Source organism: Mycena indigotica (assembly GCF_014461135.1).
Source record: "Mycena indigotica strain 171206Taipei chromosome Unknown Mind.scaff0010, whole genome shotgun sequence".
NCBI lineage: Eukaryota > Fungi > Basidiomycota > Agaricomycetes > Agaricales > Mycenaceae > Mycena > Mycena indigotica.
This window is the reverse complement of record NW_023503009.1, coordinates 1532340-1549567: the sequence shown is the minus strand read 5'-3', so window position 1 is coordinate 1549567 and position 17228 is coordinate 1532340. Positions and strand designations below refer to the sequence as shown.

General features: G+C 51.8%; 2 protein-coding genes across 2 annotated transcripts; both read left to right on the top strand.

The window, feature by feature from the left end:
* Nucleotides 1-13772: 13772 nt before the first annotated feature.
* MIND_01126500 (uncharacterized protein) lies at nucleotides 13773-14501 on the top strand (the record flags this gene model as incomplete). The annotated part of the gene is made up of 1 exon (XM_037367817.1): nucleotides 13773-14501. The coding sequence occupies one exon, from the start codon at nucleotides 13773-13775 to the stop codon at nucleotides 14499-14501; it is 729 nt and encodes a 242-aa protein (XP_037215649.1).
* A 26-nt stretch (nucleotides 14502-14527) lies between these two features.
* MIND_01126400 (uncharacterized protein) lies at nucleotides 14528-15555 on the top strand (the record flags this gene model as incomplete). The annotated part of the gene is made up of 4 exons (XM_037367816.1): nucleotides 14528-14674; nucleotides 14719-14818; nucleotides 14871-15139; nucleotides 15187-15555. 4 exons carry the CDS (start codon nucleotides 14528-14530, stop codon nucleotides 15553-15555), a joined length of 885 nt encoding a protein of 294 aa, XP_037215648.1.
* Nucleotides 15556-17228: the final 1673 nt, after the last annotated feature.

Below are 17228 nucleotides of genomic sequence, written 5' to 3'. Positions count from 1 at the left end.
GATGAAGAACTGGGGCAAAGAAGACCTCCACGAAGCACTGAGCGAGTGGTTCCAAGTCGTGAAAGAGTGCGAGAGATATGCCCCGCTCAACGACTACGAGCTTGTGGCACTTCGACAGGCTATCCAAAAGCTATAAGAGAACGCGCGGACAAAAAGACCACTGACATGGTCAACTAGATTTGAGTACAATAGAACTAGCAGGGACCCGTGCTACGCTACGGGGCTCAAGCGATGATGGCAGGGGATTCAAATTAAGGTAGATATACTGACTATTTTTAAGCAGATACTTGGAAATGTATTTAATTTTGCGTCGTGACATTCATATGCCCAAGATTGTGTCGAGCGCGAGGTTTCGTGTAAGGCTGGCGAGCCGGTGGAAGATCAGTGTTGCCAACATGCTGGCGGCGGACATTTGTGGCTTGCCGTGGTTGTGAAAGTGGGTCTGGTCGTAGTACGTGAGGCCTTAGAGGTGACTGCAGTATCGAAGATAGTTAACATGGTTCTTAATGATGTAAAGTTAGAACGGTCAGAAATGAAGATAAAAACATACCTGGCTGTGTGTCTGGCGGCGTCGAAAGCTGCTGTCGTTCTTCATTGGCATGCTTGAGAGGGCGGATAGGGCGGGGGACCAAAGAAGAGTGAGAAAATATTAGGGAAAAAAAGTTAAAGAAACCGGCAGACCTGGTCTTCCAGGTTCCTGCGGCTGAAATGGCAGGATTCCGCACCAATTTCTCCTGTCGAACAGTTTGCTGTTCCTCTCATTTTCAGCACTGTCGTTCCCATCATTGTCGCCGGCCTATTGAGCGTTTGACGCGCCTTAGATTTGCGTTGCTGGAGGGGACGGAAGAAGCAGCTAAACCAAAACATTAGCTCGAGCCGTTGGAAAAATACAAACACAAACCGTTAATCGATGTGCATTTGCAGGCAGCATTAGCAATGGTGGTGGTGGTGGTGGTGGTGGTGGTGGGGGAGGGGGAGGGGGAGGGGGAGGTAGAATGAGCTACAAACACGTTAACATATGTAAAAGAATCAAACAAAAAACACGGACATACATTGACCCAACGTCTTGAAGGGGCTGGAGTTGGAGAAGAAGCTCTGTTCTCCACAGAAGTCACATTTGGAGTCGTTCGAAGCTGTTGGCTGGGAGTATCCTGCTGAGCAAACACTACTTCGTGACTCTGCTCGCGCTGGACAGCTTGTTATGGTTGTGCATCTCCTCCAAGGTTGGTATGATCTCCTAGTGCTGTGCGATTGACCAAGATTCGACGTGGAGACATGTAGGGAGGCGAATTGGCATCGTTTCGGTGCTGCTGAATACAGCGAGGGTTGCAGGGAAGGGAGAGAGGAGTCAGGAGTCAGCAACCTGTTCAAAATAGAGGATTAGAGTGTGTTTGCAGGCCAGAATATCACTCACACTGAGATTTTGTACTTGCAGTACAGTACGCCCTGTGACTCAACAGAGTGAGTTCAAGATTGTGTTGGCCAGTGTCGCAAACTGAGACTCAGGTATCATCTACCCAGAGACAGGCAGGTTGCAGAGGGGGCAAGTGTGGTTGTATTGAAGAATGTAGAGAAATACAAAGCTCGTGCATGGTTGAAATTGAATGGGATGTGGCTACGCGGTAGGTAGTTTTGTCGTTGTCAGGGTTGGCAGAAAGTCATGTTGTCTGGGGCCTTAGGAGGCGGGAAATCGAATAAGTCGGTGTCTGGAAGTCAAGTAGTCCGGTAGTTATGAGCCATGGGCGGCACTGAGGACCCATAGCGTCTGGCAGAAGAGAGGAGAGGAGAGGCGAATTGACTTTTGAATGACGCGATCTCATTGGCTCATCACTCCTGATGTCACGAAAAGTGACACCGAAGTCTCTTGTATAATAAGATATGTACCACTTTGCAACACTCACAATGAGACATTTTCCCATCTACGAGATTATCTCTGGCAAACAAGAGGTTAGCATACTCAGGAGGGAGGGCACTTCTGTTCAGAGAACGATAACGTTGACTGAACTCAGGCACTGGATGATCATGTGAAATCAGATGATCATTGATAATTGTTGCTATGCGACATCTCATCAAGTTTGCTCGAACCATGCAACTCCATCATGGACCGTCCCGGTTTCACCGCCTGCCGGGAGGACGGGTGGTGTCAGCGATGGCACTCGGCTGGTCCCTGCATGACTCCATCGGATGGCGCAGCTTAGATGACCAATATCGACACAGTGCCAAGCCTGCGGATCCTCAATACTGCACGTGACCACGGAATATCGGACCGGTACGCAGTCCTCGTGGATGGGCGTGTCGCTGTCACAGGTGTGGGGAAATGATGAGGAGCACAGCGAATGATTATGGATGTGGCAGAGCGCGTGTTCCTCAATGATGCACGCTTGAGTTGGCTTTTCTCGAATGTCGAAGACACGCTGCATAATCGTATTTATGCCTTTCATCAAAATGGGCTCCCCAACCGTAATTGACGATGGCACGCGGATGACTTGGATAAGCGGGAAACGCAAAAGAGTGTCAAGCAGGTCCACGTAAGATTGAGATGCAGTAGCCTCTCGTGACACTGAGAAGGAAGGGACACCATGGAGTTGGGTCAAATCAAGGTGCTGGAGGTTCGAAAAACCAATAAAAATGGTCGAATACTCATTGGCAATATATAGTGGTGGAAGCTCCCGGAGGCGCGAAGGTCTGTAATGCGGCCAAAGATTTTGGAATTTTGCTGACAAAAGCTGCTCACGCAATCCTTGTGTATCATCTCGATTTCGAGAGCGTGAATATTAGGTCCGTCGATGTGGGACACGAACCGGCCACATCGATGCATATGCTGGTTAATGAGATGTCCACAATTACAGCTGACGGACAAGGAGCGGAGGGAGGAGAGCTCCATACGGGGGATGTGTCAGGGGAACCTCCCTTTCGGCCCCTCGGAGACGATTCCGATTCCGGTCCGACTCCGGTTCCGACTCCGGTGATCGCATCACCGCCTCCGTCAGGCGCATCGCCGCCCCCGCCTGGCGATCCCCCTGGGACCTGGCCTGCGACATGGCGCAGGCATACTGCACAGAGCAACGATCAACCTTGGCGCGTCAAGAGCGCAGTATATAGTTCCACTACCTAGCAGGCGGACCCTTAGAGTTTCTTCTCTTTGGATCCTCCCCTGCTAGGTCAGCCTCACTTGTATTTGCTTACTTCTATTCACTCTTTGGATCCTCCCCTGCTAGGACCTTGATCTCAGGCCTCTGGGGTTGCCCTTACAGCAGAAGAAACTCTCTACGGGATCAACCGGACAAGATTGCCAGGTTCGGCGCTGACTCAGGCTCGGAGTCCGAGTCCACTCCGCCCTCGCCACCGCCCCTGCCACTTGTCCCCTCCTCCTCTGCCACTCCTGTCGTCCCCGCACCTGTCATGCCTTCCGGAGCTACTCCTGACGCTGACACTCGGCTGGATGCACTCGAGGCGAAAATCGACCGCCTAACTGAGGCCCTTACTCTCCTCACCACCCAGGCTTCCGCTGCCGCTGCCGCCGCTAATACTGCTGGCGGACCCCAAACACCACCACCGGAGACGTCGATTCCGACTCCGACTCCGGTTCAGGGCGATTCCGAGGCCCTCTTTGGCGACATCAACCTCGCCTCAAAATTGGTTTTACGACCAAACCCCCCGTTCACCTTTAACGGCGATCGGAAACGCGGCCGCGTTCCTCTCTACGCGGTCCGCACCTACGCCCGCCTTGCCCCTGAGGCCTTCGTGGTCAATGGAGAGGCGAGCAAGGAAAAGGCCGTCCGCTATGCCATGTCGTTTATGGCAGAAGGACCTGCTCAGCAATGGGCGGAGCGCCACGGAAGCAAAGCCCCGTTTCCGTTTCCGTCCTGGGGCTCGTTCGTTTCCGAAGTTTCGACTCCGGTTCGTCGAGGAGAATGAGCAAGATCACGCTCTCTCCAAACTGGAGACTTCCGCCTATCACATGGGCACCAAGGATGTCTACCAGTACACCGACGACTTCGAGGACCTGATGGACCTTGCCGGATTCGAAGACACGTTGGTCAAGGTGACCAAGTTCCGCCACGGACTTGATCCCTTGATCAACAACGGAATCACATCCTCGAACGACCCCCCGGACCTCCGGGACTACCTTAGCTGGCGCACCCGGGCCTTCTGTCAATACGAGGCCCTGGTCCGGGCCAAGCTGATCAAGTCAGCCGCCCCCAAGACGCCTGGCGGTTTGATTCGGACTCCGTTTCCAGTCAACCGCGTCCCGGCTCCGGCCCCCTTCCGCCCGGTGGCTCCGGTCGTGCCACCCTGGCCCGCGCCCCCCGCTCCGGCGCCTCCAGCTCCCGTCCCCATGGAGTTGGATCGCACTAGGGCTCGGGGTGCCCCTCGTTGCGCCTGCTTCAGGTGCGGCGACCCAAACCATCTCGCCCGGGATTGCCCCCTCCCCAGGGATGTCCGCTCAATGGACATCCTCGACGAGGTGATCCAACAACTCGGCGACGAGATGTTAGCGGAGTTGATCGCCCGCTACTCGGACACAGCTGCGCTGCCGGAAACAGCCGCGGAGTCGATGGCCGGAGAGGATTTTGTCCCCGCGACGAGTGACTGGTGTGCCCTCGTTCGCGTCCGTAAATCGTTTCGCTTGTTTGTATGACGAATCAATTCCTTTGCCCTACAACGAGCCTGAAACAAAAGGACATACCCTCCCCGCCCCCTTTCGACTCCGTCTCCGACTTCGCCCGCGACTCCGGTCATCGTCCTTCGCCGCCTCACTGCCTGGGAAAAGAAACTGCCCAAGCAGTACACTGTCGCTGCTTCCCCTGGAGTGAACTCCCTCCACCTCCCGTTGGAGCTAGAGTCCACTACCAGCGCGTTAAGCTCTCGCTCTCTGGCCTGGTTGACTGTGGTGCCACCTCCGACTTTATCGACACGAACTATGTCGCCGGAATGGCATTCCGGTCCGCACCCTGGCGCAACCGATTCCGGTCTTTAACGTTGATGGCACTCCGAACGACGCCGGCTCCATCAACCAGATCGCGGACTTGGTCTTACGCTACAAAGGCCATTCCGAGCGTGTTCAACTCGCCGTCACTCATCTTGGTAAACAAGACCTTATTCTGGGGTACTCCTGGCTGCGGAAGCATAACCCGGAAATCAATTGGGAAACCAAGGAGGTCAAGATGACACGGTGCCCCCTGGTTGCTCCACTTGCCGCGAGGAAGAACGCGTTGAACGGACTGAGCTACGGCGACTCCGGCTGCTCCAGAAGCGACTCCGCTCCGGCCCGTTCCCCTCGGTCTGCACCATGGACCTCTCTGGGCCTGACGACGGAGACGATTCCGTCTCCGGTGACGACTCCGCCCTGCCTGATCTGATGCCGGACTCCGACGATGATGAAGACGATGGTCAGCTTGAAGATGGTGACCGCATCTTCTACACCTCGTTCCGCCCCTCGGAGGAGATACGCGCTGGCAGTACTGTCTCACAGCGCCTGGCCGAAGCCTTCGCCAGGAACTCCGCCCCTCCGCCCTCCGAGATCCCGGACTGGGCTAAGGAGTTTCAGGACGTCTTCAACAAGGAGTCCTTCGACACGCTACCGGAGCGGAGAGCCTGGGACCACGCCATTGAACTCGTCCCCGACGCTAAGCCCACCAACTGCAAGGTGTACCCCATCTCGCCCCCCGAGCAACGCGAGCTCGACGCTGTCATCGAGGAAGGGCTTTCGACGGGCCGGATTCGCCCTCCAAGTCTCCGATGGCGTCTCCGGTCTTCTTCGTCAAGAAGAAGGACGGCGGACTCCGCTTCGTCCAGGACTACCGTGCTCTCAACGCGATGACTGTCAAAAACCGGTACCCCCTTCCGCTGATCAACGACCTCATCAGCCGGCTCAAAGGCGCTCGCTACTTCACCAAACTCGACGTTCGTTGGGGCTTCAACAATGTCCGGATCAAGGAAGGTGACGAGTGGAAAGCGGCTTTCCGGACTAACCGAGGCCTGTTCGAGCCCTTGGTGATGTATTTCGGCCTGACAAACTCTCCCGCGACGTTCCAAACGATGATGAATGACATTTTTCAGGACCTCATCCTCTCCGGAGACGTCATGATCTACCTTGACGACATCCTGATCGCCCATTCCGACCTCCGGAAACACCGGCAGATCGTTCAGGAGGTCTTACGGCGACTCCGAGAGCACAAGTTGTACCTCCGAGCGGAGAAGTGCGACTTTGAAAAATCGTCAATCGAGTACCTCGGAGTCATCATCTCCCACAACCACGTCGAAATGGACCCCGTCAAGGTCGCAGGCGTCTCCGCTTGGCCGACTCCGGAAAACAAGAAGGACATTCAGCAGTTCCTTGGGTTCGCTAATTTCTACCGCAGGTTCATTCGGGACTTCTCGACCCTTGCGCGCCCTCTTTTCGTGCTCACCAAGAAGGACCAGCAATGGACTTGGGGCGACGCGGAGGCCTCCGCGTTCCAAGCGATCAAGGACGCAGTCACCTCGGAACCGGTCCTGGAGATTCCGGACGACGCACGGCCTTTCCGACTTGAGGCGGACAGCTCTGATTATGCGACGGGGCGGTTCTTTCACAATCCGCCCCGGACGGGAAGTGGCACCCTGTAGCATTCTATTCCAAAAGCTTAAATGATGTCCAGCGCAACTACGAAATCCACGACAAGGAGATGCTGGCGATCATCCGCGCACTCGAGGAGTATAGACACTTCCTCGAGGGCGCCGTGCATCCCGTCGAGATTTGGACTGACCATAAGAACCTGGAGTACTTCAGGAAGACGCAGCACCTCAACCGGAGACAGGCCCGCTGGTCCCTCTACCTCTCCCGGTTCGACTTCACGCTGCACCACAAGCCCGGCCGCGACATGGGCCGACCTGACGCCCTCTCTCGGAGACCCGACCACGGAATCGATTCCGACAACTCCGACGTCGTCCTTCTGCGGCCCGAACTCTTCCATGTCCGCGCTCTCGAAGGTGTTTCCATTTCCGGCCCTGGTTCTGAACTCCTTCGCGACATCCGCGATGCCCTCTCCGGTGAGCCTGACTTAGAGGAGCCCGTCGCACTAGCGGCCCGGCAACTCCTAAAGGTCCAAGGTCAAGCTCGAGGCCCCCGCTCCTCGCGCTCCGACGAGTGGGCTGTCTCCGGTGGTCTTCTTCACTTTCGTGGGAAGATTGTCGTACCTAAGGATAAGGACCTCCGGGAGACGCATCATTGAGCTCTGCCACGACACTCGAGTTGCCGGACACGCTGGTCGCTTCAAGACCTTGGAGTTGGTCTCCCGGAACTACTGGTGGCCTCAGATGTCTCGCCATATTGGCCGGGTACGTCGCGACCTGTGACTTGTGCTGTCACACCAAAGCACTCCGGAGACTGCCCCACGGAGAGCTGCACCCGACGGAAACGCCCCCAGAGCGTTGGCATACCGTCTCCGTCGACTTCATCATCGAAGCTTCCGGAGGCCCATGGGTACGACGGATCATGGTCGTCGTCGTCGACACCCTTGGGAAGCGTGCCCACTTCTCGGAGTGTCACACCACGGTCGATGCAGTAGGGGCGGCTCGCCTCTACTACCGGAATGTCTGGCGCCATCACGGGACTCCGGAGAAGTACGTCTCCGACCGCGGCTCACAGTTCATCGTGGACTTCACCCGAGAACTCTGGCGTCTAATCGGCATCAAGCCCGCCACGTCCACCGCGTACCACCCGCAGACAGACGGTCAAACAGAGCGCGTCAACCAGGAGCTGGAGCAGTACCTGCGGAGAGCCGTAGTGGTAATATATAGCCTAAAACCAGTAGGTGTAGTTAGGAAAACGCTTGCCTAGGAGGGTAGCTGTACCTAGGTAGCCTTTTACATACCTCTATTAGAGCCAAATGTGACGATTTATAACGTGTGACATATGTGTGACATATGTGACATATGTGACATATGTGAAATTCTTGTTTAAAAGAATACATTATTATTCTTTATCTAGTATCCTATGGGTTGTGACAATGCCCCTATCTGAGTAATGTTTTTAATGTGGAACCATTTTTGATGGCCATCAGTACTTTTGATGGCTATATCATAGTACATCAATTTTGTCCTAATTAGGATTGTTATTGATTCAGGCCATCCTAACTATAATCCGGGTCATCGGCCTGAAGAAAAGGAGTTAAAAGTATTATATATATATTATTATCAAATTATATGTATCCTATACCCATTTATCACATCATTGATGCTATTTAGTTATCTGCCTATTAGATAGAAAAGGGCTTGGAGAGCTAGGTGCAGATAGGCCTAGGTACAGCTACCCTCCCCGGCAACCATTTTCCTACCTGTACCTAGGGCTGAAGGCTAAATCTTACAGCTACGGGTGCTGCGGATCTTTACCAACTATCAGCAGGACGACTGGGATGAGCTGATTCCGGCCGCGGAGTTCGCCTACAACAACCACGTTCACTCCTCCACGCAACAAGTCCCCTTCATGACGGACACGGGACGACTCCCGCGCATGGGCTTCGAACCCGGAGTCCGTTCCGCCCGTTCCGCTATGGAGTCCGTGAACGAGTTCCGCGACCGGATTGCCACTGGTGTTGCCGAAGCCAAGGCCGCGCTCACTAAGGCCAAAGAGGAGTACAAGCGCTACTACGACCGGAGACGCACTCCGTCTGCGGAGTTTAAGGTTGGCGACCGTGTTTGGCTGGATGCCTCTGACATCAGGACGACTCGCCCCTCAGAGAAGTTCTCCCACCGCCGCCTCGGACCGTTCAAGATAGTCGCGGAGATCAGCAAAGGTGCCTACAAGCTCGACCTCCCTCCGCGCTACTCGAAGCTCCACCCGGTCTTCCCCGTCGTCAAGCTCGAGCTCGCCCAAGACGACCCCTTCGACGGACGCCCCGGCTACGACCAGCCCCCTCCGGACCTCGAGGACGGAGTCCCGGAGTGGGAAGTAGAGGAAATCCTGGACGCAAGGGTGAGGTATAAACGGCTGAATTACTTCGTCAGATGGAAAGGCTACGACGCGTCGCACGACCAGTGGGTCCGCTTCGACTGCGTCTTCGCCCCGGAGAAAATCGCGGAGTTCTATCGTAAGTACCCTGGCAAACCACGGCACATCGCCTCTGCAACCTTCGACTCGATTCCATTCCGGTCTATGCGTCGGGACGCCGCATTCAAAGGGGGGGGTGATGTCAGGGGAACCTCCCTTTCGGCCCCTCGGAGACGATTCCGATTCCGGTCCGACTCCGGTTCCGACTCCGGTGATCGCATCACCGCCTCCGTCAGGCGCATCACCGCCCCCGCCTGGCGATCCCCCTGGGACCTGGCCTGCGACATGGCGCAGGCATACTGCACAGAGCAACGATCAACCTTGGCGCGTCAAGAGCGCAGTATATAGTTCCACTACCTAGCAGGCGGACCCTTAGAGTTTCTTCTCTTTGGATCCTCCCCTGCTAGGTCAGCCTCACTTGTATTTGCTTACTTCTATTCACTCTTTGGATCCTCCCCTGCTAGGACCTTGATCTCAGGCCTCCGGGGTTGCCCTACAGGATGAGGGTGAGCGAGAGGTCTGCGTTCTTGAGCCGGAGATGAGTGAGTCGCGTGGTTTGGCGGAGGACTTTTTTTAGAGCAATCTCTGGCAGCTCTTTGCGGTTGCCGACGACGCCTTGGCCGACGTAGAACTCGCCGGTGACATCCAGCGAAAGGGATTCCAGGGAGCTGTAAGAGGAGATGCATTGGGTGGATGGGCTGTTGAGGAATAAACTTCGGAGGGAAGGGGCAACAAGGGTCAGGGGAATCGGGTCATGGGGTAGGGGGCGAAAGGCGGCGTAGTAGGAAATATGGAGGTGGTGGAGGCTGGGGAAAAAGAGTTGTGGAGAAGGTCCACAAGCTGGTTCCAGTCGAAGCAGTTCGCGATGTTAATGTAAAGCTGTTGGATGGTGCTGGAAATACGAGAAAGATGAAGCGCAATATGAGATATACTCTTCTCCGGAGACGCATTCCAAACAAAGTGCGAAACGCTGATATTTTGCGCCGGTAAAACCCAGTCGTTCGCGTCGAAGATGATACTCTGGACGAATTTTGATGGTCGGATGAGGTGCCCATCGATAAATTCCCTACGCATATGGCTACCGACGTAGAGGGGTCTCCAAAGCAAGACAGTGGAGTCCATTATGAACCGCCAAGCGCGACAGACGAGACGAAGAGTGCCTCGTCGGATCGACACAAGGCTCCAGTTGTTTGTCGACAAGATGTAAGTGGCGAATATGGTGGTAATGATGTCGTCTAGTTCGTACAGACATTTTCGGGCAGGTGGCTTCAGCTGCGCAAACGCTCCGTACGCTATTAAACATCAGCGATGCCCTCAGTATTAATTGGGGAGCTTGCTCCCCAATTCAGCAGCTCACGAAAAACCTAAGAAAAATCTCCCACACGACGTCGAGTGTGGGAGATTTTCGAGGCATCGCCGAGAAAACCCGAAAAGCCGAGTGATTATCCGCAAGCTCCTTATAAGTAAGCTGAGCATCAGCTTACAAGATTCATGTTGGCTAGAGACGCACTTGCATTCCGACTGTCGACCATGGTGAAAGAAATTTTGGAAACAACACTTCACAATGTTCACGTCAGAGAGGAGATCCACCCAGAGAAACAATGCACGTCAACCCCGAAAAACACGCCACTATGGTCTCCAAACTTATGCATTATGATTATGACTGACAACAAACCAACGACACAGCCAGCTCTAGCTGGCGCACGGAACTCCCCCCGACACACCACCACATCACTCCCCAAAGCAAACCGGCTCTGCCAAATGGATAGACTCCCAACGAAGGCTGCTTGAACAAGCACCGCACCTTAGTAGCTGTAGCGTACTTGCCCGCGGAATATAAATGTGATTCAAAAAAAAAAAAAAAAAAAAAAAAAAACCAATGTTCACGTGCTTGATGACGAATCCTTGTGACCTGCTGCCTTGCTTCCAGATAGGCACTGATGCTGTACGAGTCACGGCCCATTGATGGGCCGGCCCCAAAACGGCCCAGTGACAAAAAAAGTTACCTTCAGGTCAATTTTTATGCTCCCTTGGGGACAAAATTTCATACCTGGAGGCAAGATTTTATGCTCCCTCAGGTATTTAATTTCATGCCCTATGGCACAATTTTCTGTCCCCTCAGGTGCAAGTGCATTGAACCCACAGTACATTTTGTTTTGCCCCTTCAGTGTAAGTTCTGGACACTGTAGGACAGCTCATTCTTGTTCCTGCAGTGAGTTTTGTTCTTTCCCTTCAGTAGCCAATAAATGTGCCCTTGGGCTTATTATTACTTGAAGAAACCAGAATGAATTCAAGTTGCTTGTAAGTTGTAATAAAAAGACTACAGTTCAAAATCTTGAAGCCAAGGCCTTGGGTCAAGGCTCAAGCCAAGCATAGAGAAACAGCATTGGAACCAACAAAGGCAAGATGCTATAGGATAGGTAGAAATTGTCCGTACTTTAGCACCACAGATGCATATGATTATCTAGGGAATCCAAGCTGTAATTAATTGAGGGCATTTTTAACCAGTCTATGCAACTCAATAAATTATCCCTTCATAACATGCAATATGTTATATGCAGAGAGAGGCTCAAATGAGTTGAAATTGACTATGCTATTGCCTTTTTTGGAACACATCAGTTGCCCAGAGGCACTTATATGATGAAAATGCCTATAGTCAAGTTTTTTTATCCTTCGGGAACTTGCCTGAGCGCCTTCAGGCACAATCATTGGTCCCTTCAGGTATAAATTTCAAGATGCCTTCAGGCAAGAATGAATAATGCCTACAGGCATGAATATTGCGACCTCAGGTGAAAATTTAAGTGACTCCAGGTGCAAATATAGGCACCTTCAGTCACAAATCAAATGTCCCTTTGGGTAAAATCAAAAAAGGCCGTTTTGGGGCCATTCGCCCGATTTGGACGGCTGTTTGTACAGCACTGGGTTTGGTCTCCTTGCTTCAAGCCGCGGCACGCTCAACCAAATACCAAGGTCCCAACCTGGATACCTGGAACCGCAATAAACACGCTGCGACGCGACACGTTGTTGTTTACTCTGCACAGCCCTCGTTTGTTTGTTTGTTTGTTTGTAGTATATAGTGCTTAGTCTCACGTGGTAAGTCCTTCCGCCTACACCGTTGTCCCTCGCAGGTAACTGTACAGTTCAGTGATGTGTCGCAATCGCAGCCCCTCTCCTATCTCTGTTCAAGACAACGATAGTCATGCCTCCCGCAAGAAGCAAGCGCACCACTGAGCTTGTTCTTTGTATCTGCTGGCGTTGTACTCAACGTGGGAAGACCAACGGCACTCGTATTACTCGCCATCGTTATAATCAGCACCGTCGCAGCGACCACCTCATTGGTCATCCTTCGACACTTTATTCGACCACTGTCAACGAGTACTTCGAAGACTTTGAGGAGGAGTCGGATGCTGAGGGGAGTGGTTACGAGGCCACACTGCCAGTCGACATAACATCTCTTGCTGCGTTGCACGATACTGGCTCTAGTGACGAAGACGATCTGGCTCCTCGTAATCAGGAGGACGAGTCAGACGAGATGGAGGAGTTGTCTCAAAACTTCGGACGTGTCTTACATGTCGAAGAGTTGGTTCAGTGACCTGTGGTTGTGCATACAACTCTTTGGGAGGTTCCAGAGGACGAAGAAGAGGCAGATATCACTGTTCCACCACGGTCAATGAGCCCAAATATGGCAGACGATGAAGATATTGATGCCGACCAGGCAGTCTATGATTGGGAGTGGTATGATCGTGTTGCGCGAAGCCGACAGCTCACTGCTGCTCACAAACTGGCCGGTGGCTTGTTCTCACGTGTCATTCGTGAGGGTAGGCAGTCTTTTCTCGTTGCTGCTATCTGCTGACGGATACGGGTTTTAGGTCGAATACTACAATTGTATGACCTCAATATCTGTCGTGCATATGGGTGGAAGCTCAAGAGCCATCTTACTGATGCCGGATTCAAGTCAATGCCTACGGCCTTTCCGGTGCTTTTCGAGGGTGACGATGCCCTTCCCAGTTTGGATGAGCACCGGTCCCGTGTTGCTGAGCTCTCTGAAGTGAAGCTCGAAACATATGACTGTTGCATCAACTCTTGTATCTGCTATGTAGGACCATATGCGGATGACACCGACTGCCTTTTTTGCAAGGAGCCTCGAGTCCGGAGTGATGGCAAACCCCGAAAGGTTTTCAATTACATTCCTCTTATTCCTCGGCTGCAGTCGCTCTTCCAGAATCGAGCAATGGCAGAGTCACTCCAGTACCGTGCCCGTTTTCATGCGGAGGACAACACAATCAAAGATGTCTTTGACTCGAGCCTTTATTCGAATCTTTGTAATGAGCGGATTCCACTTGACCTAGGCGGGCGTCCAGTTCCGAAGTATTTCGCCGATAACCGAGATATTGCTCTAGGCCTTTCAAGTGATGGTTTCGCTCCGTTTAAACGACGTCGGCATACTGCGTGGCCACTTATCCTATCCAATTATAATCTTCCTCCGGAAATTCGATTTCATCTGGAGAATATCATATCTCTTGGTGTTATTCCTGGTCCATCGAAGCCCAAAGACATGTGCTCATTCCTTTATCCACTCGTTCTCGAGCTTGTGCGCCTTGAGGAGGGCCTTCCGACATATGATATTATCTCCGACAGCCAGTTTCTTCTTCGTGCCTTCCTTATCCTTGTTTTTGGTGATATACCGGCAGTCTCTATGCTTATGCGCATCAAAGGCCATAACGGTTATTCACCCTGTCGCATGTGCAACATCCATGGTGTCCGTATTCCGAATTCTACTAACAACACACTCTATGTTCCTCTTGACCGTTCCAAACACCCTGACGTCCATGATGATATGATCACCACATACGACCCACACAACCTTCCACTACGCACCCAAGAGGAGTTTATGGCACAGGCTACAGCTGTTGATAATGCCTGTACCAAGACAGATGCGGAAAATCTGGCTCGCCAGTATGGCATTAAGGGAACAGCCATTCTATCCCGCCTCAACTCACTCAAATTTCCTTATTCCTTTCCATACGACTTCATGCATCTTATATGGGAGAATCTTATTCCCAATCTCATCCTATTGTGGACCAACAAGTTCAAGGGGCTTGATGAGGGCCTGGAGCACTATTCAATCGACAGTGCACTTTGGGCTGCTATTGGGAAGGACACAGCCAAAGCGGGAGGTACAATTCCCAGCGTATTTGGTACACGCGTGCCCGATCTTGCCAAAGGTGGTTTTCCTATATCCGCAGAGATGCACTCCATCTGGGTACAGTTTATTGGACCGACCCTTCTGCGACGGGCATTTACCCATGTCAAATATTATGATCATTTCATTCTTCTTGTTCAAATCCTCAACAAATGCCTGGCGTTTGAGATTGGGAGGGACAAGATAGACTGGCTTGGGGAAAAAATTCCAGAATGGGTCCAAACTTATGAGAAGTCCATTATTACCCTTTTTTACCTCTTTTTCTGATTTAAAAATCAGGTTTTATTACCAATATGACCCAGCTCGACTCTCTACCTGCACCCTCACCATTCATGCTCTTCTCCATATTCCTGACGCCATTCTGTCTGCTGGGCCGCAGTGGTGCTATTGGGCATATCCCATGGAGCGATATTGTGGGCGTCTCCAGCCCGGAATCCGGAGTCGGACATTTCCATAGGCCTCCTTAGATTGATATGTCTTGGAGCTCGCACAACTCTCACAGATTGGAATTACCTACAACATTTCACGTGAGCTTGCAATCCGCCCAGTCCATGACCCTCGGGGATCTCTCCGTATCCCAGCTTGTATGTTTCTTTTTTCATTTGGTTCTTTGAAACCTTCTAATAATTGTGTCAGATCCTTCTGCACTCCTGCTTGGACCACATATTGGTCTTAGTATTGAACAAATCCCACTCCGTGTTCGCAATGCCCTGGCCACTCGCTTTAATATCAAGTCGGGTGCAAACTCCCGCAAAGAGCTGCTCACTATTCTCAGAGAAGCTACCTTCTTGGAGTGGACAAAGCTTCGTTGTATTGACTCAACTGCTGGTGATACTATGGTTGCTGACCTCTCATCTGCCTCACATTCAAGAAGAGAAGACCGGCGGGATCCTACGTTTGTGCGGGTGCGTCTTGACAGTCCCAGAGTTTGTCTTGTCTAATATATTACTAGTATGAAATGCTTGTGGACATCTATGCCAATGACCGCAAACGAAAGTCGGAATTTCAGCGTCAAACATTCTTTGGTCAACTTCAGCATATCTATCTCATCAGTCTCAACAACCTCCAGCCCATCAACAAGTACAAAATTGGTGCAGGGGAGTGCATTATTATGGTTGAGATTCAGAACTGCAAGCTTGATTGGAGTGATGAGCGAACTGACACTCATTATTATCATGAAAAAGGCACAGTTGATGCTGGTGATGCCACTATATTGCAATGCTTGGTTGGGCGGGTACCAGATGGATCACGAGGGTGGGCAATTGTAGACCGAAGTGGTAGCTTAGCTCGGGCAGCATATTTAGATGATGAGGAAGAGTAGATTATTACATTAGCAAAAGTCTTTGATAAATCGACCCATTGCAGCTATGAACTTCTTTTCTCCATCTAGTTGCACGCTGAGTGGACCTCTTGTATGATGTTGCCCCCATTCGATTAATTTGTCAGTGAGCCGGTACATCTCGTGGCGCATACATCCGAAATCGGTGATGATGTTGTCCCATCCCTGTTCTGATACCATCAGACTTGTTTCTGTTTCGGTGAGCTCAGCTTTCGTCTCTTCAAGTTGAGTCTTGGCGTTGTTAAGCTGAGCTTTCGTGTCCTCAAGTTGGGCCTTTATGTTTTCAAGCTCGGCTTTTGTACTGTCGAGTTCATTCATTGTCCCATCAAGGAGCCGCATGAGACACTGAATATGCTTCTCCTGCTCATCAATAGCTATATGGCTATTAGCAGGTATATATATATATAAATAGCTTACTCTGATACAGGATCTGGCCGCTTTCCATAGTGACTGAGAGCAAAAACACGTAAAATGGTGGTGTAAAACACGAAGGGTCACGGCGTGACGTCACGCGCTCATCCATCAATGTGACCTAGACTACCAAACTCAACCAAGGTCTGGTTGACTATAATCAACCTAAATTAGATTGAAAGCATCAACCTATCTTGAGCAACCTATGAATCAACCAGGATTAGGTATAGATTTATTGCTCGTATGGTTATAGGATGAAAATGAAAAACAACCTATGACTACAGTCAACCTACAGTTGGATGACGGCCATGTCCAAATGCGGATGCAGCCAAGATTAGGTTACAGCTGACCTATGATTGGTTGGTAAGCAACCTGTGTGAACTTCACAGTGTGTCTGGGTAGCGTCTGGGTCCATGAGATCAATCACAGCGTGTGTAGGCCATTTCCTCATTCGACATCGTCTGCGACACTATCACACCCACAAACGACTCCCTCTCAAAAATCATCCTACAACTCATTCATGCATCGGGGCTCTCTCATGGTCTGTATACTGTCCTTCACCGTACTCAATGCCGTCCCAGATTTATCTTGGACGCTAGTCTCCGTTGGGCTGGATTTCGCCTGTATGTCTGAATAATGAATTCTGTAAATTGCTGATTTCATCTCCAGCACTTGCTTATGCCCATGTGGACAAGCCCGCTCTTGATGCCCTTTCCATGACGAGACCTCAGCCCTGCTTCCAAACTCATTCCACCAATCTCAGTCGTAGCCCGCCTGCCGCACTAGCTTCCGACTCGCCCACACCTTTGACGATATCTTTCCCATCGAACCCCACACTCTACTTAGGTTACTAGACGGTACCAATTTTCAACGGGGGAGCCTGTTGAGGGCACCGACTTGGTTCAGCGGCCGTTGTTCCGGTCTCTGACCCCCCGACTTGACACTGTTTTCTCTCTCTGCCTCTGGGTCTACTTGAGACAAGACTAGCTCTGCGACGTAGGGTTTACGCCTTGCCAAAGGAATGTATACAATATTAACTGCACGCAGGCCTTGCCTCTTCTCTTCCGCAATCTCAAGTAAAAAGGAGCACGACATTTCGGGCATTACAAACTCCTTCCTGGAGTCCTTAACCCTTGCTGCAACTTACGCTATCTGTCTACATATCATCCACTGTTGCTGGGGGAATCGTGTGTGTTTCTCACCTGATTTGTTTTCAATACCATTCACGCAGATTATGACCAGCA